This window comes from Pseudomassariella vexata, assembly GCF_002105095.1.
Source record: "Pseudomassariella vexata strain CBS 129021 chromosome Unknown BCR38scaffold_18, whole genome shotgun sequence".
NCBI classification, from domain to species: domain Eukaryota; kingdom Fungi; phylum Ascomycota; class Sordariomycetes; order Amphisphaeriales; family Pseudomassariaceae; genus Pseudomassariella; species Pseudomassariella vexata.
The window spans coordinates 359,077-383,247 of NW_024467973.1; the positions used below are offsets into that span (position 1 = coordinate 359,077).

A 24,171-nucleotide genomic window follows, 5' to 3' on the forward strand; every position below is an offset into this window, starting at 1 on the left:
CCTACTGCATTGAAAACTTCCTGTCGCTGGAGCTCCTTGAAAAATTACAACATTAAGAACCACTGTGATAACCCACGAGTAAATTCGTAGTCAATGCTTCCCCCCTCCGCAAATCCGCATGTGACTGCGAATAAATGCGACCTCGTCTCGACCATCGTGACACGGCAGTGCCAAGCTTTGTGAACAATCTGTAACTGTAGCATTCGGACTGAGCATCCTCGAAATCATTGACGATATCAAAGAGGAGGGAAAAGAACAACTAGAGAAAATAGAACCACCCTGGTGCTTGAATCACAACCAAATCGGACCATGTCAACTATAGAAGTAGTCGAAAAGTTAGGAGAGACGTAGGGAAAAGAACAAAAGGAAAAAGGAAAACATAAGTCCAAGATAAGTGCCAGGAATCAATAATACAACACCATACACCCACCAACAAAAACAAGGCCACGAAAAAAAAGAAGAAGAAGAAAAAACAGCCTAGGGATGACGGTCTAGGCGAATTGTTCGCTTTCAAGGCTGATACTATTGAAGCAATTTAGAGGAGTTGAACCCCTCGGGGAGGACGGCCAAGAGGGAGAAGGAGAAGGATGAGTTAAACCACAGGCAGATGTGTCAGGTCTGGGAGTGGAGTTAGTTGACAGGGAGGCATATTATTTGACCTTATGAGGTCTTGTCTGACGAAAGAGGAAAGTTTTGATGCGTGCTGGATACTGGATGCTAATGTTATCGAGCATAAGGTTTCTCGTGGCCATGGTTGTGGTAGTGTTGCTCAGGGGTAGCGAGGGACATCTTGTGTTAGATGGAGGACGTGTGAAATCGGACAACTGCTATTACCTGGCTTTCGTTTATTCATCATCATTGGTTAGTGTGGATGGACGAGTATGGAGCCACCAACACTACTGCGTCAGGAAATTCTTGGGAGGGCTGGTTCTGAGGCCAATAAGAACGGCCTATGGCATTGTTGCACAGAAGTAGATGGCACGGAGCCACGAGAAAAGGACGGGCACGGAAATGAATCTGGGTTTGATTCTCGAGTTATTGCATCAGGGCAACATGTATATGGTCAAGGCCCGATAGAATATCCGCGAATGTCGAGAGGATCTCCGCTTGTCTGCTTTTATCACTAGGTGGTTGCGAGTGTGGCGCGGCCTGTGTTGGATCATATACTTACTGGATGACAGCTACCGTTTAATCAGACCTCTGCCAGGTACACAGCCACCATTGACAGGGTTTAGTTCTTTAAAAACTACGTATCGAAGTTATACTACAAACTCTCTAGTTGTATACTAGAGCTGAAATTCCGAACACTGTTGGGTCCGGGTATGACAGAAACAAACAAATACATCCAGCTAACACCGTCAACTCCGCAGAAAACAGAAGCGCCCCTGTCATATTCATGTTGCGTTAAGATCCCGCCGAGATTTAGATCAAGCCGGCCCTGGCAGCCTCACCCCCACCGTCATGCAGAACAGCCTCAATCTTCTGCTTCCCCTTGCCAAAGCCACCCTCGCCGACCCCCATCCGTCTAGCAACGTATCGCTGCGCAACAACGCCCACACTCAAATTCAGGGACTCCTCAACCCACTCGGCGACCCATTCCCGGGGATCGACGCCGCCGCCCTCGACGATCTCGCGGATCTCCTCGGGCACACTCATCACATCGTGGAGTCTTTCCTGCTGGCCCTCGGACTCGGCACTGGCGGGGGTGAGCGGACTGGGCGCATCGAGCCAGCGGATCCATTTGGCGGGTATGCTTTGGCTGACGCTGCTGTACATAATCTCATGGATAGGATCCAGCACATAGACGGCGAAGCAGACTTGGGTGTCTGTATTGTCTTCCGCCACGACACTCTCTTCCTTTTCCTTCTCACTAGTGGTGCTGCCAGCGAATAGCGCAGTGTCCGCATCGACGAGGATAGCCTGGACAGCGAGAAAGATGTCGCTGGTGCGTACGGGATTGTCTTCACTGACTGGCTCCAGTGCTCGCTTCTGAGCCTCCTCAACTCCACCGCTGGCGGCAAAGTAGTCGGTCGAGTAGCTCTCGGCACTGACGCGGCACAGCTTGGTTCCCTCGACGAGTCCCTTAACCACGCCGAGGTCGCGAGGAGTATCAACTTGGCGCCACCAGGGGCCATCCCGCCAACCAGCTGACGACGAGGAACCAGTGTAGAATGCAGTGGCATCTGAGGCACGGCGGGCACTACTTTCGTGGCCTCGCTGGATGACCAACAGATCGCCACCCTCGACTTGTGACATGACACGGCTGAACACCTCGTGGATAAGCGGATCCAGCGAGGGGTAGCCGACCAGGTCGTGGGTGATATGGATCAATAGGCGCTCATGTGAGGAGATAGGAGGCGCCAGGGTGTGGAGGATATTGGTGAAAGTCGGTAGAGCCCGATGACGGAGTTCGTCACCTAGCAAATGATGGGTTAGCGAGTTGTCGTGTACGTCCTAATTTGCGAAGTGTAGAGTGGTGCCGTATCGCAATAGCCTACTGCAAGCCAAGTGCGCACCGTAGCAGGAGAAGCACGTTAATACCGCAGTCTATACTCCGGATACCAGCAATGAAAGAAAACAACGTCCGAACAAATCACCGAAACCGAGTCATCAAACTCACCAAGGCCTTTGATTGCACCAACATTGCCCCGAACTGATTCAAGATATTTCTTTGCTTCCTCGTTTTGCTGAAGCTCCTTGTATGCCGCCTCGGCCTGCTTCACGGCGGCCGAAGCAGTCGCTGTGGCAGTTGCGAAGATGCCTCCCCACCATCCACCCCCAGAGGCAGCGGCTTGGGCATCAGCAGCCTGCTCAACGGGTCCTCTCTTTTCAGCGTCTTGCAGGTCAGAGCTGGTTGCGCTCGGGGTGAAGCTGGCATGGAACGAACGAGTGCTGTCGGCTGACTTGCGGGGTAGGTTTGGCTTGTCTTCGGACAAGCGGCCAGCCGCAGGAGGCGGCGTCGCCGTGCTCGTTCGTTTGGAGGCTGCGTCCTTGATTCGTGGAGTGTGCGGTCGAGCGGGTTGAGTCTCAAGCTGGTTCTCGAGTTCGGCGAGGATATCCTCGGGTTGCTCCCCGCGAGCCTTGGCTGCCGCTGACTTGGCTTTCGTGGTTTTCTTAGGGCCACTGTCGTTGCCAATGCCGGAGAAGAGCTCACCAAGCTCGTCATCAGTTGGTGCCGCCTTGGTGTTTTTGGCAGCCATAGTCAAAGATGAGGATCGCGGTCAATTTCTGGGTTTTGCTGTCAAAGGCGGGTTAGTAATTGCGACAATCAAGAGGGGTTCCCGACCAGACCTACAGGAACTATGTGCAGAAACGTACTATAGTGTGCTATCGTTCAGTTGCCCAGCAGCAGAGGCTTTTCGTAGCCGCAGCAACCTACTCGCCCAGCCGAAGCGACAAAGGTCTGGCGGGACGGATGATTGTTGTTGACCGGCACTATGGGCTCGTTGAACCCGACAAACAAGGCGGGAACAGAGGGGAGCGGGACACAGATGGCAGAAGAATGTAGACGTCGGCTACAGCTAATTGCCTCGCCAGATAAGGACGGAAGAACCGCTCAACGGTTGGGTTTAATGTCGAAGTATGATGGAGTGTTGTATGGACGACGAGAGGCACGCAACTGCAACTCGAACAACCAAGTCCAGCCGCGGAGCTTGTCGTCACAGCTGGACGGAAAGCTACACATGTCACCGGTAGGAGGAAAGTCGCACTAGCCCCAAAGCAGAACTGAAAAAATGGCAAGTGCTCTCATTGGCTGCATCATTAGAAACAAGGCCGACCCATCACAAGGTACGTACACGAGTAAGTGGCACGAACATAGGACAATGGCCTGCTATGGATCTCTCTCTCTGTTTACGGAATCATTCTAGCAGACGTCGAAAAAAATAAATATAGAAAAAAGACCACAAACATCGAGCATAATCCTCATCAGCAATGGCTTGCAGATTGTAGAATATCAGCAATTATTTTTGATGCGCTGCTGATGGATGCTCCGCGGACCCATGAATGCCCCTGGTGTATGGTGGTCCGTGCACAGCTGTGCTGGAACCTCTGAAAATTGGCAACCGGCAAGGTTGGGATGAGTGCGAGTCGTCTCAATAACACGAGAGCTTAGAGTAATAAGTAAGACGACCATCATCTACTGCCTGATGACACTACACAATCACGATAGTCGACAACTATTCTTGTGTCTCTGGTGCAGTCACAACGACTTGTTTCTTCAATTACTTCCTTCCCATTGTTCTGTTATTCGGGCGTTCATCTCATGCACTGTAATAATCTCGGCCATCCATCATCTCTAGTCCAAAGAAAGGGCTGGTCAGTTTTCACCACTTTGACATCCGCTCCCTCTTCACCTCGCACTCACAACCTCAACCTCGCTCTTTTCATCTTGTGTGGTCAGTATACTCTCTGAATTTAACTTGTCCTACCATGCATTTGGCCTTCTCTGGGGTATATTTGACACTATCCCCTTCTTGTTGTGTAAGGCCTGTGTTACATCACCTTCACCCTTTTTCCCTCTCGGACAACCTGCACAATTTCGAGGAGAAGTCAGCTAATCCAGCCAACTCCGATCAGAAGCATACGGATTATATTTTCCGCATCGAACAAAGGCTAGACGAGTGCTCTCTGAATGTCAATCTGACTCCGTGGAAGCTCTCATTTCACACTCACCTGGGCATGAATAAGTCGCCGTCACGTCCATATCCAGCGCTCAAGTGCAACCGACACACCGACAACTATTCCCGGTGGGACGTCCGACTCCCATCATCCATCTATCTGGTAAGTCTCAATCAACTTTCAATTAATCTATTGGTCTTGCTTCTTCCCTGGCTGCCCATTCGCGGATGATCGCCGTCCCATCTACACATCGCTTGACCTGCCCACCAGGTGGCCAAAATGCGGCTTCACCCGCTGCATATAACAAGATTTGCAGCAAATCACTTCAGCCCCGAAAGTCTCTCAACTAACCGCATCTATAGCATTGACGAGAGCGCAAAAAGGCAACGCTGTCTGTTTCATTTGGGCCTTAGTGGGATTTAGCTACTAAGACGGGCGGTATCCCTTCTCAATTTTTGTTCCACTCCAGCAAGGCCATCTATTTCTTGACGGTTCCGCCTTCCGAGTGCTTCCAACTAGCGGCCACTCGCCTTGGACAACGACCATCGCTATTTGCCGCCCGCCACCAATCCAACTTACAATAGATACTACCGGTTTACCTCACATCCTCCATTTTTTGTTGCTGTCTGCTCATTGTCTCTTGAGGCGCGTGCCGACCTTCTTGCACTTTTTACCTTACCTCCCCCACTTACATAATCTCCGACCTCAAACTTCTTTCAACCCTAGCGAAACACCCCGATCACACAATAACCGCCAGCCATGGACTCGCCTAGCAATCGCGGCAGAGGCCGTGGTGGCGGACGAAAGCGTCATACCTTCCCATCGAGATCGTCTTTTCGATCGTCTGAATCTTTTGAAAGCCCTTCGGCCGCTGCCACCACCCCAGTCGCAGTACCCCAGACATCCTCATCCTTCACCTTTGAGACGCCAAGTCCGAATGCTAGAGGCACTCGGATGCGCACCCGTCATCAAGATGACGCCCAACCTTCACCTGATGAGCCAGGAAGCAAGGGCGGGCGCTCTCTTCGAAAGCGTGCTCGTATTGACTATACTAGCTTTGATCAGGCCGATGACGAGGAGGCCGTAGAGGCCAAGTCCACGCCGCTTACAACGCGCTCAGTGAAGAAGCGAAAGGCTGATCCCACACTTCATGACGAAGACTTCAAAGAGGAATTGGAGACTCGCATCAAGCGACGTGCCTCAGAACAGCCTCAAAAAAGTACCACACGCCGCAGCACTGCGCGAAAATCCACCGTTGAACCTCAGCCACCTGTTACGGAGCAACAAGAAGAGGACGTCACAGTCCACGACACGATTGAGGTTGGTGGCCATCACAGTGAGCCATCAGAATCATCTTTCCACCACAGTAATCAAAGCACTAGTTCTGGCGCTTCCCCCAAGAATGAGTCCACTGCAAATGCTTCTGCGCCAACCTCCACCTCCGTTCCAACCCAAATCACCGCCCCGGAACCCACTGCAGAGACAGCGCGCAAGGATTTGCAGCACCGAAAACCCCAGCCTCAGCTTGAAACCCCACCGGAACCGGAGGTTGAGACCAAGGAGCAGGAAATCCCCAAGGTGGAGGTTCATGAAGAGCCTCAACAACTTCCAGCAGAGCTACCGACAGCGCCAGAGAAAACCAAGGCTGAGGAAGCCATCCACGGAACCCAAACGAAGTTTGCCATTAACCAAGTCAATCCACTCGACGCTGCACAAGAAGCCATCGAACCTGCCACTGAACAAGACAAGGTTCAGCCTTCCAATGTCATCCTTAAGCCCAACAGGCTTCTTCCGTCCAGTGCAATTTTCAAGCAAAGCAAGTTTCCGCCTCCCACCAAAGCTGTCGAGCAAGACGATGTCGGCACTTATGCGTACCTCACGCCGTACATTCAAGGTGCCAGGGTCTTCTATCCAGCCAGTCAGACGGAAGTCGAGCCTGAAGCTGAGCCTGAAGCGGTACAGGAGGAAGCTGTACCCGAGGAAACCGTCGAGGATCAACCTGATGTCGGGGACGAAGATACACCTGGAGGCACCCCAGGTGGCGCCGAAGACACTGCGGTCAACTCACCCCTTCTCGATGTTGACGTGCCATCTGTTCAGCCATGCACGAAGAAGCAATTTGCTTTCAAACAAACGCGATCAGCCTCACAGTTCACAGACTTGTTCGAGAACCCAGATTCCTTGTCACAATCTGAACTGTGGGAACGACTGGCGGCTGTGAATAGAGTTTTGGTTGCATGGCAAGATGAGTACAATGAGCTACGCAAAATCACCGATGACGAGGATAATGCACAAAGATATCAGACGGAAGAGGCACACTTCTCACATAAACAAAAGATGCTTCTCAGCAAAGACCCTACCACGAATCCTATCCGTACCAAAGACTTCGTTGTCAAGGGCATCAGAGCAGCCAAGCCGGACCCAATGGTTACCTATGCGCGACAACAGGACAGAATCATGGCAAATGCCTACCTGTTCGACTATGATGACCGAGAGTCCAAGATTGGACTACAGGATCCCGTTGGCCAACGTGGTGGTGCTCACAAGACGCGACTTCGCGACAGACCCAAGCAAACCGCTAAAGCCGCTGAAGCTGATGATGTGAATGTCGTTCATGGCAAGCGCCCTAGGAAAGCACCCAATCTTTTCGGCGATAGTGAAGCTGTTAGCAGAAGCTCTACCCCTGTTCCGGTGCCACAACCACGACGGAGGCGTGGACGCCCCTCGGCAGCGGATAAGGAAAGAGAGAAGGAGGAAGCCGAGGAGCAGCATCTGGACGTGCTGCCCACATCCCAACCTGAGCCTGTTGTTGAAGAGACACCCAAGAAGCGTAAGGGGGGCAGACCCCGAAAGCATCCTCTGCCCCCGCCTATTCCCGAGGACGACTTGCCAACTCCACCTGCCCCGGAATCTGTCGAGGCCGAGGAAGAGAGACCTTCTCGCAAGCGCAGGCGCAGAAACGCTCCTGTCCAAGAGGAGCCTGCCCTGCCCGCCACCAACGGTACAAATGGCCATGCATTGGCAGGACCTACCACGCGTCGACGCAACTCCCGTCTTGCGGAGATTCCGTCGGGTTCCTTCTACAGCACCGCATCTGTCCCTTCTACACAACCTCATGACGAGTCCCGTCCCAACACATCGTCTTCGACAGCTACCGAGTCGACGACAGGTACCTACCAGCTTCGAGAGAAACGTCAAAAGCGGTTCTCTTTGGGTGAGGATGAAGATGATTTTGAAGATGAGATGGAGCAACGCAAACCCAAGCGTGTCCGCCGGACGTCCAAAAAGACCCAAGTTGAGGACTTTGCGCCTGTTCCACACACGTATGCTCCGATCGAGCCCGAGCCTCAGAGGCTGCCCAAGATCAAGATTAAAAACTTTATGCCTGGAAATGGAACGGCTTTCCCACCCGGGCCTGGACCTGCACCGACGTCAGCCCCCGGGGCCATGCCTGTCAGCTACTCGATAAACTTTTCCCAGAGCAACAGCTCGACCCCGCCGCAGCTCGCACCTAGCCAGAGCAACGGCATGGAAAGCCAAAATGGCAGTCAGAATGGCTTTTCGGAGAACGGCTACGAAAACAAAGACTATAGCACCATGACGAAGTCAGAGAAGATGTCTTATTCCATGAAAGGTATGCCTACTCCGAAACTCATGTTTTTATTAATTTGGTGCTTACTCATACGTATAGCTCGATGGGCTTCTGGATCGATGTCACCCGCCGTTGCAAAGCGACGCGCAACTCTCGCGGCTAAGAAGGCCGCGGCGAAGCCTGCCACTGCTGGCGTAGTAGCTGATACACCAGAAATGTCGGACGTACAAGAGGGATCGCAAGGGCCTAATGGACGCGATCGAGTCGAAGTTCCCGATGGGGCTGTCTCCCAATAGGGAGGTCATTACAGCAGACCAAAAGGGGTTAAACAAAGCGAAAAGAAGAAATGCATGAAAGAATTTAGCGAACACAAGGGCAACCTCAGCAAAAGCCCAAGCGAGAAGGTCCCTGGAACAATCCTCACTTCAGCAACTACGTGGAAGGTATCACGTAGAGCGGCACGCTTTACTGTGGGGAAGCGAGTGAGGAATGTAGCATATTTCTTTTCCCAGCATGTTTTTGCAACCACTTGCATGGAGGATTGCATCAGTGCAGTGAACTGCTTATGCAATTTGCAGACTGGCGTTAAGGAACATATAGAGTGGACGATGATACCCACCAGTCTGGGCAGCATTAGTGCATGCGAGGGCACCGAGGGAATGGATATCTAATTGTTTTTACTGTACTATAGGGAGTGTGACATTTCACAAAACTGTTGAGAGATTCTGGCTTTGACTGGTTTAATTTGCTATGTCTTGATCAATAAGTTTCCTTCTCTCCAAGTCATATCGTATTGAAGAAACAACCATTTGGCTCAAAAATTAGCCAGATGTCGGCCTCCCAGGTTTGTACCTCTCGGACAGGCAGGATGGTTATGGTTAGGAACAGTATATTCCATATTGTAAAAGTTGTGTAGACCTGTACAGCGGAGACGGGATCCAAAACCCCAGTGCCGCCAACCTCCCGTCTACCATCGCAACGTCCCCGACGCAGAACGGGCGACCACAAAGTGAAGTCCCACCCAGACTTCCAGATGGCTTAGGATGCCTCCCATTCTTTTCACCAACGAGACAGCCATACCAGGTCAAGACCTAGTAAGTTTGTCCTCTATTTTTATCAGTGGTAGCTGACATACCTGCACCAGTTGTTATGTGGTGTAGGGAGTGGCAGCCTTTCGCAGGTTGACATTACCAGGGCAGGGAAGAAGGGCGAGGACATTGTTAGATTCTTGGTCTGGCCAAGACGCATGGAGAGCTCTGTCCTGGACTCCTGAGTTGGACTGTTTCGAAACGTGATGCAGGTGCTGGATTCCTGACCTGCCTGCTTTTCGGCATGAGTTTTTATGATTCCCCTTTTTGCATAATCATGATGGCTGATATTTTTATGATTGATGAATTCCTTCCTGTTAGCCTTTCTGGCCCGTCTGTCCTTTTGTTGCTGCTCCATGGCAAATCCTACAATCAAAGATGGGTTGTTTGACAGCCTCCAGGCCGCACCCATGAACTCGACAACGTGCCTTGAGGAATAATAACGTAAGTTGCATGGTCCATTTGCTGTGGATTATTATTTATCAGCGGTGGGCAGTGAGGCACGGGATGGAGTTCGCTCCTGACAAGAGTGAGCTAATGCACTTTACTAGGGCCCGAGAGCCCTTGCCGCAAAGTATTCGCCTTGGGGACGCCACAGTGTCGCCGGTAGTCTCAGCGAGATTCCTAGGAGTCTGGTTCGACCGCAAACTGACGTGGCACGCCCATGTTGAGCGTGTTAAAACAAAAATGGCAACTCAAAAGCTAGCCCTGACAAAGCTAGTCAATATGTCATGGGGCTGCGATCTTATACGGGCGAGGCTGTTATATACGGTGGTTATCCGTAGCGCGATCGCCTTCGGGGCGACTGCGTGGCATACTATAAGTAAGGAACCGGCAGGGCCAGCTAAGAGCCTGATGGGGATACAGAACGAGTGCCTCCGGGTAGTCTGTGGCGCCCACAAAGCGACGCCGGTTCGCCACCTGGAAGCAGAAGCAGCAATCCCGCCACTAGACCTCTATCTTAGTGCCCGGGCTGCTAATTTTGAAGAACGGCTACGGCTTAGCGGGAAGAGAAATCTGCTTCGCAGCGCGAGCGCTAAAGCGTCACATATACTCCGGCAGGATAGACCGGCGAAGAGGAAGCAGGCGTCGCAGCTACTCCGACCGGCAGGGTACACTATGGAGAAGGAGGCCCGGGGCTCCGAGTGGATGAGTGAGGAAAAGGAGGTCCCGGCTGCCATCCTCGGCCACTGGAGGAAGAGATGGCTCACCGGAGCAGAGCATCACGATCGCCAGCGACGCGCCATCGCTAAGGAACCGGAGGGCCCTTCGATGCAGATACCGAAAGGGGGCAAGTATTTCGGCCTGAACCGACTGGAGGCGTCTACGCTGTGCCAGATCAGGACGGAAAAAATAGGACTAGCAGCCTTCTTATTTAAGACAGGGGCTTTTGGCGTGTACTCGCCGCTATGCCGCTGTGGCGACGCCCCTGAGACGGCAGAGCACGTAATCCTCTTTTGCGGGCTGTTGGAAGGACCGAGGGAACGATTACGGGCCGCTATCGCACCACGGCCACTATACTCTCGCAGAGACCTCGCAGCGGCAACAGGATAACCAGTAGTTAGTGGGACTATTGTAAGGTGGCTGCTAGGGACGGGTCGGACAGCTTCAAGGCCCAGATAGCATCGATCTTCTCAGAGGGGACTTTGTTGGTAGGTTGAGAACCAACGTAGTATGGTAGTGAACGCAACGCAGTCGCCAATAGGGCAAACCGACGACGCAGCGTATGTATTTAGTCCAGCCATTAGGGCACGGTTTGGCATACGGGAGTACTAGTAGAGGTACCGGGGGCTTCGAGCCTACAGCGTATTTAATAATAATAATATTATTATTTATGTACAACATGTCACTGATTCCAAAAGGCCTGATTTTTCTTGAAGGGACTGGGGCAGGAAGGGACTGGGGCAGACACGGCCGAGCTATGCTTTCTCGTGTCTTGTTTCCACCACGGCCTCGAGAAATCCATCTCCAGTGGGCTTGCAAAGATGGCATAATCATTTCTTCGAGTTGCTGACCGATATGACGAAGTAACCACAGGTTTCGAATCATTTGAAACTCTTTAATGGCATTCACTCGCCACCACAGACGACTGCATGTTTCAGATGTGTTCTTCCTGAATCTCGCAGCCCAGCCATTGGATATTCTCGTACTGAGTACCCCCGGGCAAATTACAGTTATGAATACGTACTATGGGAAGCCAACTTGCAATTCGAAAGACACCCACCCATCGACTTTGCAATTGGAATGGTTGGAGGGTCGACACGGGATTTCAGATTGGTATTTCTTCATGAGACATCAGGAACAAGGGCAGCACATGCCTGACCGCTGTGTACAATGCCGCATTACTTTCACGAACAGAAAGACACAGGTCGCGATGCCAGTCAATGGATTGAGCTCATGCGTTGATGGTCACATTAAAGCCAGACATATCTTTAATCAGCTAACATTTGGTCTTCAACTCTGCGTGCTCGCTCACTCGAAACGCAACAGAAGTGCCTCATGCCAATCCATCAACTCAACACGCATCATACCAGGAGGTTGATTCGGAACTGAACGTCTTCATTTGTCCAGCATGCTATGTTTTGGTATGTCTCCTTTTACGCCCCATAGCCGAAATGCAAAGCTACCAATGCATCAACGAGACCTCATGCCAGCATTTCCTCGCCTTAATGTAGAAAATGTGCTGGCCAACGGTAATCGGTCCCAAATCGTGATTCGTTGGTAGACGGAAATATTCCTCGCTTCCAAACCCTCACAGGCACCCTCTACATGACGACACCAGAGTTGCTGGCAATACGCTGGACAAACAGTTAGTGGGAGCCCTTGGGGTATGGCAGACAGGAAAACTTACGGGCCACAGCTCAGCAGCTTCCTTACCAACAGGGCCAGTGATGGCCGAACCCTTCATCTCACCCTTGGCGTTGACGATCTGTAGAGTTTCGAGTCAGCATGTTGATCAACTCAAAGAATATTCCAGCCCTCCTTTGCGCCGCGCCCTGGTGAATCACTATCTCCTCGTTGCGGTTCTTGCACGCTCTCCAATGGTATCATACGCGTCGTTCTCCTACATATGAAAAGAGTGGATTGACTTACAACACCGGCGTTGTCCTCGAAGTACAGGAAGACACCGTCAGTTCGCTTCCATGGCTTGGACTGCCTGACGATAACGGCGGGGTGGACCTTCTTTCGGAGCTCGGGCTTTCCCTTCTTGACTGTGGCCATCACCATGTCACCTACACCACCAGCGGGCATACGGTTCAGGCGGGCACCGATACCCTTGACGGAGATGATGTAGAGGTTTCGGGCACCGGAGTTGTCGCAGCAGTTCATGATAGCGCCGCTATTCAGCTGTTAGTACCTTTGTATCTCGTGTCGCGTTCTTCGAATCGGCATCATAGCTCATCGTCGAAACCTGGGAGTTTTGGGTACATACACAGGCAGACCGAGGGTCATCTTGAGCTTACCGCCCGGGGCACCACGACTGGCAATATTGTTAGCAAGATACTCCTCGACCCAATAATCGAAATGCAGTCATTGTCCCGTCGTCTTTGAGTCGAGCCGGGTCCCGTCTCTTCCGATTTTCATTGAGCATAGGGTCCAGAACTCCATCGCGCTGACCGTCACATTCCATTTCCGCCAATGGATTCCTCCTCTTGCTGCGCTTTTTCTTCCACAGAAGCTCCCATCCAGAATTTTTCACCCCGCCATTGATTGCTCGAAATACTCGGTCGTTGCTCGAATCGACGGGACAAAGCGAATTTGTATATTCCATTCAACTTACGAGATCTTGGCCATTGCTGCTGATGTGAATGCGACGCTGTACTGATCGAGTAGTCGGGTTGGGGAAGTTGCAGGTTGTTCAGATGTTGCAGTTCGGTAGGGCGAGCCTCAAAATTTCGGTGGGATCTCGAAAACCCTAGCGAGCTGGAAGGTGCGCGCACGAGCATTTCGCTCGCCTCTGTGGACAGAACCGATAAGATAAGACCCACCACTCCCGAACAGTCCTTCGGCAGCTGGCAGGCCTGTCTCGATTCTCAGTTCTCGCAAGTGGGTTTAAACACTCGGAACTTCAATTTCAGGTCTTATAGCAAGGCAGCTTAAGCCTCTGTCTCAGTCCCTCAATCGTTCTCAAGGCTGTCAGACAGCTACCAATCTCATGCAAAATGAAAACTGACCATCTTTTCTATTTCTTCTCATATCGTTGGGCCAGGAATGAGTAATCGTTCAACCAACCAAGCAATGTCGCCCATCGAATGCGGTTTGAAGTTTTGTGATGAAAATGAGTTACAATTTTACACACTACAACGAACCCCCTAACCTAGACTTTGTCCATCTAGCTCCTAACCTCCCACATCTGCTTGGGTCTTATCAATCATCCGCTCACTCGAAGCGTCAAGACAAAATTCAGAGTCGATGCCACGCCTGAGAACGACCAGATCCATGCCCTAACAGCTATACACTATATTCATAATTGGTATCCTATATCTGTTGTGTATCGAAACTGTTTTTTTCCCTGTCCTCATACAAAAGTATCTGTTCAGATCTCATTCTTGTCGTTTCCAGTGCACGTGCTACCCGAGCCCGTGTTTCTAATACCAAAGTGTGGAACCCGAATGCTTCTGTTACCAGCTACAGAGACACTAGTAAGTCTACGTACGGGTCCCATTTCTCCAACAAAACTTACCAAATCTCACTATAGTTGAGAACAGAGTAACTTATGCATTTTTCATAAAAATAGTAGAATACTCAGAAGGAAATTTTATAATAGAGAATTTAGCTAAATTATAACTGTATACTAATTATAACATTGTACATCTTGTAATCGCAAAGTGTTACAAAAAGCTAGTTAGTTAGTGTTAAGAGGCTCTGTAAGGAGCTTTTGCTCTCTCTAAGAAAGGGTCTGACCCACTATCCACAATAGCAATTGTACCACTTTCGGTTTAAGGCATAACTGTGGCGCTCTATCCACAGTACTTGTGGTTTAGTAGGCCGTACACAGACTTATTAAGGTCACTATACCGCACTATCGTTTCTGAGTTGATGAGAAGCCATCGTGTTCCCCACCACTCTGCGTGACCTGAAGCCAATCCGCATGACTTAACAGGAGATAGCGCCGCTCAATTGAAGCTACCGTACATCGCCCTCGACACTGTTTTCGAGCTTCGGCCTCTTTGTCGGCAGGTCTACTCTGGTGGAACTGCCCATGCCTCCGTCGCATGTTGTGCTCCTGGACTAGCGGGGCGTCTTATTCCACCATCTGCGATGCCTGCCAGGCATTTCCGGGTGGAGTTTGGGATGCCAAAGCCATGTCATCCACGGAAATTGCATCTTGATTGCATCTTATGATTCCATCCAGTCAAGGTTCATTCTCGTGCAACCAAGTCCTGTAGTCCCTTTGCCACTCCACGTGCGCTTGCGGACTTGCAGTTATCTTACTATGCGGCCAACGACTCCCGAAGAAACCAGCAAGTCCCCTCGGCGCAGCACAGATGCACCTGTATAGGTAGCGGTGGCCTATCCGAGTTGGCACTGGCATCAAAATTGCACACCGGCAATGCGGAATAATACCAATTGCCGGACTTCCCACACAGACAATCCTGATATGAAAGCATTTATTTTGTGTGTCCCCACGTGGATATCTTGCAAGTACAGCGACTGCATTTGCAGTACGACCTCCCGGCATTTCCGCTCTGTTTGCCGGGAGAGCGTACCGAGCTGGCCCTTGAGATACTTAGGGCAGAACCCGTCTTCAGGGATTTAGATCGAATCGACGTTCGAGCTGCTTGTCGATGTCGCTGATGGCTCTGCCGGAGGTCTCGGGGAAGGAGATAGACTTCATGTCGGTCGAATTATTGTTATGGGAGCGTGACGAAGCCTAGCTGCGCCGTATCTTGCTCGTTGTTCACCCGACGATGCGCTGATTCAGGCCCTCCACATCGTCTCGATAGCGTAGCCGGTGTAGCTGCTGCAAATTCTTCTCGCTCTTTGCCCTTGTTATAACCGTCATCTGGGACAAGATTCTTGGTGCCTGTCAGGAAACTATGCTGTCTCCCAAGCTTGGTGTGTCGTGTCTACTGTGCGCATATTTGTTTTTGCTAATGTGGCTCCTAGAAGGATCAGCGCCTGTCGGCATCGTTCGACTTTTGCTTGGGAAGTCGAACAGATGTACCGAATGAGACTCGAACGAGTCGAACAAGGGGGTTTTATGAGAAGGACAAAAATAAATATGGTTGTAAGTCATGAAGCGGAGGCGGGGGAAGCTGAAGGCCCGGATACGGCACCATGCACAATCTGCAAACTATCTGCAATTCGCCAGTGCGGGAATGGTGTCCCGGTCCGAAGATGTCCAACTCTGCAGGTCGTGGAGGCGGTGCTTGTTATAATTGAAGCCGAGTGTGGTTGCGTTTGGTTATTTGCTTCGTGTTATGAGCGTTATCCTCATCGTGGAAAACATCAGTTTTGAATAATCAATAATCAGACCCAATCTTGATGATGCAAACTTATGCAGATTTATTCTGTAATTAGAACTTCCTTTGAATTACAGAGAAGCACCATCAAATCTGAAAGTAAGCAATTCAACATTCCTGCCTGATATTCACCAACGCCGCTCTCTCGTCACTTCGCCTATAGTACACAAGTAGAGAGCCTATACTAATGAATCCACCATCCGGATGCGTAGCGGCATGAGCGTAAGAAGTATGGGTATCATGGACAAGGAGAGGTTACAGTGGTAACACAAGGACTACAACCCCATACGGGCTCGATCCGATATTACCAACATGGCGGTGCTTGAAATTTAACCTTGTCAGGATAAATTCCACAGCTTGCTGTGAGGTAAATGCGTGTCCGCCTGGCCTACCACCCACTCGACAGTGCGGCCTATGATGTAGTGATACTGGTTCCTGATTAATCCAATGTTATTGGCTTATCGCATGTGCCCTCTTAATTGCTCGCCGCGTTGCCCTCTCCGTTCTCCTTGGGTCCCTTGTCACTTGTGCTGGTCGTAGCCGGCTCGGCGCTCTTTTCCTTGGTGACTTCGGGTTCTCTCGACTCGTCCACATCCATGGCGTCGCCACTCATCTCCGGCTGCTTCTCTTTGGCCGCAGTGGGCACAGTCGCCTCTTCAACGGGCACATCACCTGTTTCTGACGGCTCCTTTTCCGCAGTTGTGACAGGGGCTTGCTCGATAGATGTAGCATCGTTGGTCTCGCTGGGCGCTTTGGCTTCAGGCGATGTCGGTCGCTCCGAGGCGTCATTCTTCGGAGAGTTTTCCTCCTTCTTGACCTGGGCTTCTTTGTCTTCTGTTGGTCCAACTGTAGCGTCGCCCATATTAACATCGCCATCTTTGTCAACTACACTGTCGTCTGCTTGAGCTTCCTTCGCGTCCTTTAATTCTTCCTCTTGCTCGGCAATCCCAGTCGCTTCAGGATCCTCCGTTCCCTTCTCGGCCTCGAGTTCAGCCTCGGGCTCGGCGTCTGGCATCATGACTTCGTCCGTCTCCTTAGACTTGATGATATCACCGCTGCCGTTCGCTGGGGTTGGGGCGCCACTATCATCCTCGACCTCTGCGTCCGACTTGGAGTACTCGTGGTAGCGCTTGGGATTGTCATTGCGGTGGATACCGTTCTGTTTGTCCATATCTTCGTTGTCGCTGTCTTCGTATTCGTTATCTCTCTCGATGCGTTGTTCCCACTGTCGCTGCGTCATGCGCACGTCTTGGTGCTCATCCTCATCCATGTCGTTCAGTGCGGCATCCTCCTCGTCCGATACAACACCCGGTAAATGTGGCGGGATGTCTGTCGACTGAACTGAGGGAACATGGGCCGTCCGACGAAGGTTCTCAATCAGCTGGTTCTTGATCTTTTCCAGATATTCGGGGCTGTTTGCATTCTCCATGTTGGACGCCCGAACATCCAGGGCGTAGTCTGGTCCATAGTACTAGTTTATCTCGGTCAGCATAACATCTCAACACACCATCGCAGCCGCGCTCACCTCGTAATATTCGTTAAATGGCAAAGTACGAGGCATCTCAGCATTAACAAGGAGGCCCGTTTCGAATGCCCACGTTCGAGCAACATTGCGCATCGTATAGCCACCACCCCCGAGAACCAAAGTTGGAAGATTAAAACTCTTTACAAACTTGACACAGTTAGAGTGGCCCGCCATGCTCAGATTGAAGCAACCAAGCCGATCACCTGACAGACTGTCGCCACCACATTGTAGAACAACCGCATCGGGGCTGTAGAACTCCATAACACTCGAAATGACGGGTTCGAATACAGACTTGTACGAAGCATCGTCAATACCATCTCGAAGCGGGAAATTAACAGCGTAATATTTTCCCTGGCCGATACCGATATCCCTAAGCTCGCCCGTGCCTGGGAAGTACTCGCCGTACTTGTGAAATGACACAGTCATAACTCTGTCGGTGGTGTAGAATGCTTCCTCTACACCGTCTCCATGATGGACGTCGATGTCGATGTAGAGAACTCGCTTATTGAAGCGCAAAAGTTCAAGGATGCCGAGGACAATGTCTGGCGGCGTCGCATGTCAGTCACAGTCATCAAACAAATCGCAAAGATTTGGCATCGGGGGCATAATTGGAAGTGGCATACCGTTGACGTAGCAGAAGCCGCTAGCCTCGCTCTTCTTGGCATGATGAAGTCCTCCAGCCCAATTGACAGCAATGTCGCACTTTTGACGGTTCAAACGCGCGGCACCTTCCATGCTTCCACCGGCGCTGATGCCGCAAAACTCGAAGAGGCCATCAAATACTGGACAATCGTCGCCCACGTTAAACTTGGTCTGCTCGCGCTGAAAGTTGTCCATGTTCTCGGGGCTGACTTTTTGCAGGAAATCGATGTACTCGTCGGTATGAAATTGTGTCATCTCGAGTCGGGTGGCAGGCTTCGCTCGGTAGATCTCCATCTTCTTGTAGACACCATAATTCATAATCAGGCTGTGGGCAAGTCGTATCCGATGAGGCTTCATGGGGTGACCGGCGACGTAGGCGAAGTTCCCAATGTCGGAGTCGTAGAAGTAGGCCACCTTCTTGGGAGACGGGGATCCCAAAGCCACGCCATTGCCTGTGGCAATGTCAACAGGGGCGGCGTGCGCCATGGCTCCGTCCACAGCAAGTAGCTTAGGCGTGAGGTTTGCCGCGTACTTGATGAAAATTGGGAATGATGAAGTTGTCGCAAAGCTGGAGAGACAGGACTGTCGACAGGTTTGAGAACCGAACCTAGAAAGAGAAAGCAGCTAACAGCTGAGTCGCGACTTCTTCCAGCCTCTTGTCAGTCAAAACACCAATCGATAAGCCGCGACAGCTAGCCGTAGTGCAGGGTTCAAATTGCGCTAGTTAAGTGGGGCACCAACTTCCAAGCTACCTGCTTCTCATTTCCAGCCAATGAGGGCTTTCCCTGAGTTTCGAGGTTCATCAAGGTCAAGGTCAAGGTGAAGGTCATCCATCACCTCTTCACAAAGTTGTCCTTGAGCAGAGCGGGCCTGTGAGTTTCACTTCCTAGGCTCCTCATAAAAGACACCTCAGTGCTGCAATAATTATTTGCTGGACTAGTTCTGGGGACAGGTGTGTCACTGAATCAGAGATGTATACTTGGGCGTCAATCGAGCATAGTGATCACGGCTTGTGCAAATCGCTGGCTTGACAGGCATGCCACTGATGAAGGTAGTGTTAAGTGGCAATGTTGGAACCACCCTGAGTTCAACCAAACCTAATTTGGAGAGGTCACACCTAGTGATTTGACACTGCTTTGAAATGGGTACCTCTGCTAGTATCAAGGCAGATAAACTAGATGAGTTCACTTATTCATATATCCAAAATAGCTTCATCTGTGGGCCACTACTATTCTTGTGCGGATTTTTAATTCTGAACATTCGATCAAAACGATTGCTCGTGCTGTCTTTTCCAATAAAATGGAGACCGTGATCAGCTAACTTTGAGACTTATGCCGGGTTTACTTCGTAGCGGTGGTGGTGGTAGTGTCTGTGTATAACCAGAGCATTGGGCAGCACACAAAGCATATGCTTTACTCCAGTCACTGCCATTCTGAAAGTGCGTAGTCCGGCCGCCAAGGCGCATATCGCCTGCCATATTCTTGCGATCAAGCTCGGGCATGTAAACGACAACCGGGTCGAGAGGTCTTTCATCAAAATCCACTGAAATCGCGTTTGGGAGGTTGCATAAGTTGCGAGAAAACTCGATGACGGCGATCTGCATACCAAGGCAGATCCACTACACAAAGGACTTTGTTCTGCCTGGCCTATTCGATAGCTTATATCATGCTCTCTTTTCCTCTTGTGCCGAACCCGCCTAAAATGAGAATAACATCTACAGTTCATACTGTCTGCCAAGCTGTCTCGTAGTAGGCAAAGTCTGACGAAGTCGTCAAGGGTTCTTAGTGGGGGTTGAGAAGCTTCCACAAGAGCCAGGTTGAGCTCCCGCTAGCAAGCCATCGCGGCATATTGCAGAGCTTTCATCAACGTCATGTAGGAATCCAGAAAGCTGGTGTATTTGCCAGCCAGAGTAGTAGTCACTCTTTGGGTGTACTTTCTCGGTGTTGTTGATACCATCCATGCTTCCCAGGTGTGTCTACCCTTTTCGAACAAGCTGATTAACGGAACTCCAGATACCAAGACATATCCCATATGGTTGGTTTCCTTCGATTTTGAGGTCGTTTTCTCAGCTACTGAGAGTAGAATGCCATGATATCACACATCTGTTAGATACCCTTGGGAATACTTTTATTCTGTGCATGTTGAAAACTGAAGGAGGGAGCTCTTGGAGTCATCACTTGATGGAAGGTACAACGGGATGCGGGGATATTACAAATCTTAGGTTAGTTCGATGCACGCTCCCCACTTTCACAACAGCATTACAACGACCTATCCATTATGTGACCGTATTGTGTCACCCATGACCTCGACATAACAAAGACAGCCCATACTACCTGCGTCTCTCAATTCTTCATCATAAGACTGTGTTGTCAACATGGATTCGTCGCGGATCATTCTCTTCGACTTGCCAAGCCGTCCTCCGAATAAATGCTGGTCGTTAAATTCCTGGAAGTGTAGGTCCCAGATCCTGATTGAGTAGAAAGGCTCTAACACATGTCCCAAAAGCTCGCCTGCTTCTCAACTTGAAGGGAATCGACTACAAAACTGAATGGGTACACATCTTACAACTGCTCCAAAGTCTGCACAAAGACTAATTCCGATGATACAGCTCGAGTACCCAGATATCAAGCCGCGATTCGTCGAGCAGTGAGTACACATGGCCTATTGATTATCGAAGAATATGCAATCGCCTGTTCTGGGGCTCAAGACCTATATCGTGCATCAAATGGGGTCTACATGGAAGCTGACCGCACTTCCCAGCTTTCCTAAAGACACAGAAGCCTACACAATTCCAACCGTGCTCCTCCCGGATGGCAAATACATCATGGACTCGCGCAAGATCGCCAACCATCTCGAAGCGGCCCACCCTTCGCCACCGCTTCATCTCGACTCGCCATACCTGACCAAGCTCGAGGCCATCATCCCGGGTCTCCGTGATGCCCTCAAGGCAGTGTTCATGTACCTCCTTCCCAAACGACTGCTCAATGAAGCTAGTCTGCCATACTGGTACGAGACGCGCTCGAAACAGCTCAGCATGCCGGTCGACGAGTACCACGCGGAAGAAGGCGGCGATAAGGCGTGGAAAAGAGCCAGGGAGATTCTGCCCAAGGTTACGGAGATGCTGAAGGAGAATGAGGGCCCCTTTTTCTTGGGCAAGACTGCGAGCTATGCGGATTTGGTCTGGGCGGGCTATCTGCTATTCTGGCAGAGGCTCGGAGACGATGTATTCGCGGAGTTGCTGAAGGCTACTGGGGATGCGAAGGTGCATGAGGATCTGTTGGATGCTGTCAAGCCGTGGTCGGAGAGGGCTGACCACTGAGGCCAACAGGTTGACTCCATCGTGGTCAGCAACATTAAATAGTCAAATGATGGTAGGATGGCCGCAGTATCTCAGAAGTCCAAAAACAAAAATGGACCGATGTTTTTTTGTCGTACATCGACCCCTACCATCCAACTTAATAAGGACATGACTTTGATTTCTATACTTAAGTATGAGTCTTCATTTAATGGAATAATCATTACCAAGCGCAGGTTTGTGCTAAATTGATGAGCATTATCGATGTATTCTTTCCCTTTCTTTACCTATTATCATTCATCATAATAGGTGTACCTGCCCCTTGCCGTAACATGTCTAGTGTATTACCTCCTTCCACAGTCCAGCTTGAGGAACAAATGAGCTTACAATATCATTAAGAGTGTCAAGAAACCGAAGCTATCGGCCTCGAAGCGTAATAGAGAGCAAAAGAAACCTTGTTGAACTGGATAATACAACTGAAATGTTGTTGAGCAATCTGACAGTTCGCACTTTGGCTAGTCGAGATATAGAGTAATGCTCGACTCAGCGTATTGCCATACTTTGCTCGATACTTGTGATGGTACGTCTCTTGGAGACTTGTAGGCTGCTGAATATGTCCACAGGGGTGGGACTGAATAGCCAAGCATCAGTCATGGGATTCTGTGAGCTTATGACCTGCAAGGAACTAAAATCACTCAACTCACCAGTCGTCGTTATTCGTAAAGCCGCTGCTAAGAACTCGATGTAGCTTGGTTGCCACCCCAGAGCCGGAATCCGATTCGAGTTGTAGGTGACACGTCCGGTTAGTCATGCATCTTCCTATCCGGTTGTGTCTATCCGGATGCAGATCTGTGGCCGATTCCGGTTCCCCATCCCCTTGAGACTGGAGGTTTGGTCTCGTGATGCGAATACCTTCAGTGGAGGCTGGGACCTATCATCTGCATGACGAACCTTATTGTTTGAAGCAGCGCCCCATTTGTTAATCTTGATAATCTTAAGACTTGTAGTCGCCAAGGAAGATGTCTCTGGCTTGGTCCTTGGTTGAAACTTTCATGACTCAGATAACACAGCAAGGAGCTGCATGGCTTCCTGCAGGCGAAGTGACATTTGAAGCCGCTGTCTGCGGTGTTGTCTCGTTATTGCTCTGCTTCGTGACCTTGTGTTCTGAAGGCACTGCAATCCTATCCGCAAGCCATGCTGAAGGGTCCAATATTCACTCTATTTACGTATATTCCCAAGTCAGAAGGGCTGGCAGCAGTTTATGTAACCATCTAAAGCCCCACGTAGAGACCAGGATGCTTGTTGACGGGAGAATTGGTTGTCCGACAACCCTGGTCCAGTCGATAGATCAACTTTTCTGCGATTATATTCAGCCTCGAATAACTTCAAAGTATAGAACTACAAATATAACACTTTACTATTTGGCCCTTTTAAGATATATGCTTTGGAAGAGATTTTTGATTTTATTTTTCTTATTTTCAATCCTTCTGTTGTAAAGTTATAGAGTTATGGCATATGTTACTGCGAATATTTTGCGGTGATACGTGACCCCAAGAGTGGTTACCTATAGATAAGATAGCTAGCCAACCAAGCTTTCCCAATACAACAATTCACACCCTATATGCACTCGCATCAAGCGGCTAGTTATATCTAGGTACCCTTATCGTTAACATATGCACGGTAAAAGCTAATCTGATTCTAGGCTATCTTGATACTCGAGAATAGCTTCACGAATATCTATCCAGTCAGGGCTGTTTATAACTTGTTATAAAGCATAGAAAAAGGACTTGACGTAATTATACGTACTTTATGTCTCGAACCTTTTCTCTATGGAACTGGAGTTGCTAGGAAAAGTATACAGGGACTCCAGCGGACTCCCTAGTGTTGTTCAAGGGCGTCAACAGGCGGCATACCACCTATTCCGTCTCTCCAGACCCATGATAACTCCACTACAGTTTTCGTGCCTCGGAGGCGCATGCATATTGGCGGTCGGTCATCAGCAGTGAACAAAGCAGCTACAGGGAGTTTCTGGTTTAGCAGGCAGATTTGACAAAGGTAAAATCAGAGCTAGGAGGTATGAAGCTGACAAGTAATTCAATAAATTTGGCAGAAATGTGGGAGGGGAAGAGAAGAGATGACAACAGGGGATCGATACTGCCTAGGCTCCTAAGACTTGATGGATTCACTAACACAACTGGATAAATTCTTCCATGCAAGTTGATTTAATTAATTTCGATCTTCTTTGGTCATCCCGGGAGAGGTGCTATGAAGCTTTGATAAAATAGCCCACGAACAGGCCCATAAGCGAGCTATATACGTGAAATCTTGCTCTAATATCTTTACCTTGTATCGGAAATTTCAGATTTCGGCATTTAACCTCCAAAGCCAAGTTTCCTCTACGCCATAACACCAAGGTCTGTCGATCGAGGTGCGACTTAGTGCATGGGTTATATGCCTGCAGAATGGTAACTATGGCGATCATCAGTTTAGACCCGGGCTAGATAACTAAGGGACTACATCTCCCTATTCTCGTGCCACTCCTTTGGTGAAGTTGGACTTACAATCCTAGTTTGTTGAATCCATAGTAACTCCGTTCTGCTTTACTAACGTTCTAGTATCCTCTTAATCTAGCAAGGAGTAAGCTAATTGTCTATAAAGAATTACAAGCGTTGCCTTGGAGGGCTATTAGGGCAGCCGTTCTAGTCTCTCCTATGAGCGATAGGAATCCTTTCATAAAATAGATGATTGCAGTACGGTAGTTCTTTTAGAAGTGAGTATTTTTATTAGTATAGAAGCCAATAGGGTTATCGATGCTAGGGGTATCATAAATTGTAAGTCTAGGAATTTGAATTTGAATCCTCTGTATATAGGTCTAAATTGAAGGGAAGAAAAATATGCTTGCAGGCAGGTATTACCTGTTGTTTCATCGTTTCGTCTCTTCA

The 24,171-nt window shown here is 50.0% G+C and overlaps 8 protein-coding genes across 8 annotated transcripts; 3 read left to right on the forward strand and 5 right to left on the reverse strand.

The window, feature by feature from the left end:
- Positions 1–1,021: 1,021 nt before the first annotated feature.
- On the reverse strand, positions 1,022–3,659 carry BCR38DRAFT_478118 (maintenance of telomere capping protein 1). Its single transcript, XM_040863094.1, has 3 exons — positions 3,296–3,659; positions 2,621–3,238; positions 1,022–2,417 (listed from the first exon to the last, which is right to left on the reverse strand). The coding sequence occupies exons 2-3, from the start codon at positions 3,198–3,200 to the stop codon at positions 1,423–1,425; spliced, it is 1,575 nt and encodes a 524-aa protein (XP_040710947.1). The 5' UTR covers positions 3,201–3,238; positions 3,296–3,659; the 3' UTR covers positions 1,022–1,422.
- A 1,720-nt stretch (positions 3,660–5,379) lies between these two features.
- BCR38DRAFT_413727 (uncharacterized protein) lies at positions 5,380–8,508 on the forward strand (the record flags this gene model as incomplete). The annotated part of the gene is made up of 2 exons (XM_040858864.1): positions 5,380–8,254; positions 8,312–8,508. 2 exons carry the CDS (start codon positions 5,380–5,382, stop codon positions 8,506–8,508), a joined length of 3,072 nt encoding a protein of 1,023 aa, XP_040710948.1.
- Positions 8,509–11,302: 2,794 nt separating this feature from the next.
- On the forward strand, positions 11,303–12,174 carry BCR38DRAFT_448753 (uncharacterized protein). Its single transcript, XM_040861243.1, has one exon. The coding sequence runs from the start codon at positions 11,363–11,365 to the stop codon at positions 11,840–11,842; it is 480 nt and encodes a 159-aa protein (XP_040710949.1). The 5' UTR covers positions 11,303–11,362; the 3' UTR covers positions 11,843–12,174.
- Positions 12,066–13,095, reverse strand: BCR38DRAFT_413728 (60S ribosomal protein L23; the record flags this gene model as incomplete). The annotated part of the gene is made up of 5 exons (XM_040858865.1): positions 12,066–12,098; positions 12,152–12,229; positions 12,394–12,640; positions 12,734–12,781; positions 13,082–13,095. 5 exons carry the CDS (start codon positions 13,093–13,095, stop codon positions 12,066–12,068), a joined length of 420 nt encoding a protein of 139 aa, XP_040710950.1.
- Positions 13,096–16,242: 3,147 nt separating this feature from the next.
- BCR38DRAFT_489818 (histone deacetylase domain-containing protein) lies at positions 16,243–18,420 on the reverse strand (the record flags this gene model as incomplete). Its single annotated transcript, XM_040864444.1, has 3 exons — positions 16,243–17,238; positions 17,293–17,834; positions 17,916–18,420. The coding sequence occupies 3 exons, from the start codon at positions 18,418–18,420 to the stop codon at positions 16,243–16,245; spliced, it is 2,043 nt and encodes a 680-aa protein (XP_040710951.1).
- Positions 18,421–19,268: 848 nt separating this feature from the next.
- BCR38DRAFT_448761 (uncharacterized protein) lies at positions 19,269–20,091 on the reverse strand. The gene has a single exon (XM_040861244.1). The coding sequence runs from the start codon at positions 19,963–19,965 to the stop codon at positions 19,762–19,764; it is 204 nt and encodes a 67-aa protein (XP_040710952.1). The 5' UTR covers positions 19,966–20,091; the 3' UTR covers positions 19,269–19,761.
- Positions 19,334–19,549, reverse strand: BCR38DRAFT_327263 (uncharacterized protein; the record flags this gene model as incomplete). Its single annotated transcript, XM_040854825.1, has 1 exon — positions 19,334–19,549. A coding segment is annotated over one exon (216 nt), but the record flags the coding sequence as incomplete, so codon positions are not given.
- Positions 20,092–20,177: 86 nt separating the features above from the next.
- On the forward strand, positions 20,178–21,463 carry BCR38DRAFT_448764 (uncharacterized protein). Its single transcript, XM_040861245.1, has 4 exons — positions 20,178–20,387; positions 20,440–20,486; positions 20,543–20,580; positions 20,695–21,463. The coding sequence occupies exons 1-4, from the start codon at positions 20,309–20,311 to the stop codon at positions 21,251–21,253; spliced, it is 723 nt and encodes a 240-aa protein (XP_040710954.1). The 5' UTR covers positions 20,178–20,308; the 3' UTR covers positions 21,254–21,463.
- Positions 21,464–24,171: the final 2,708 nt, after the last annotated feature.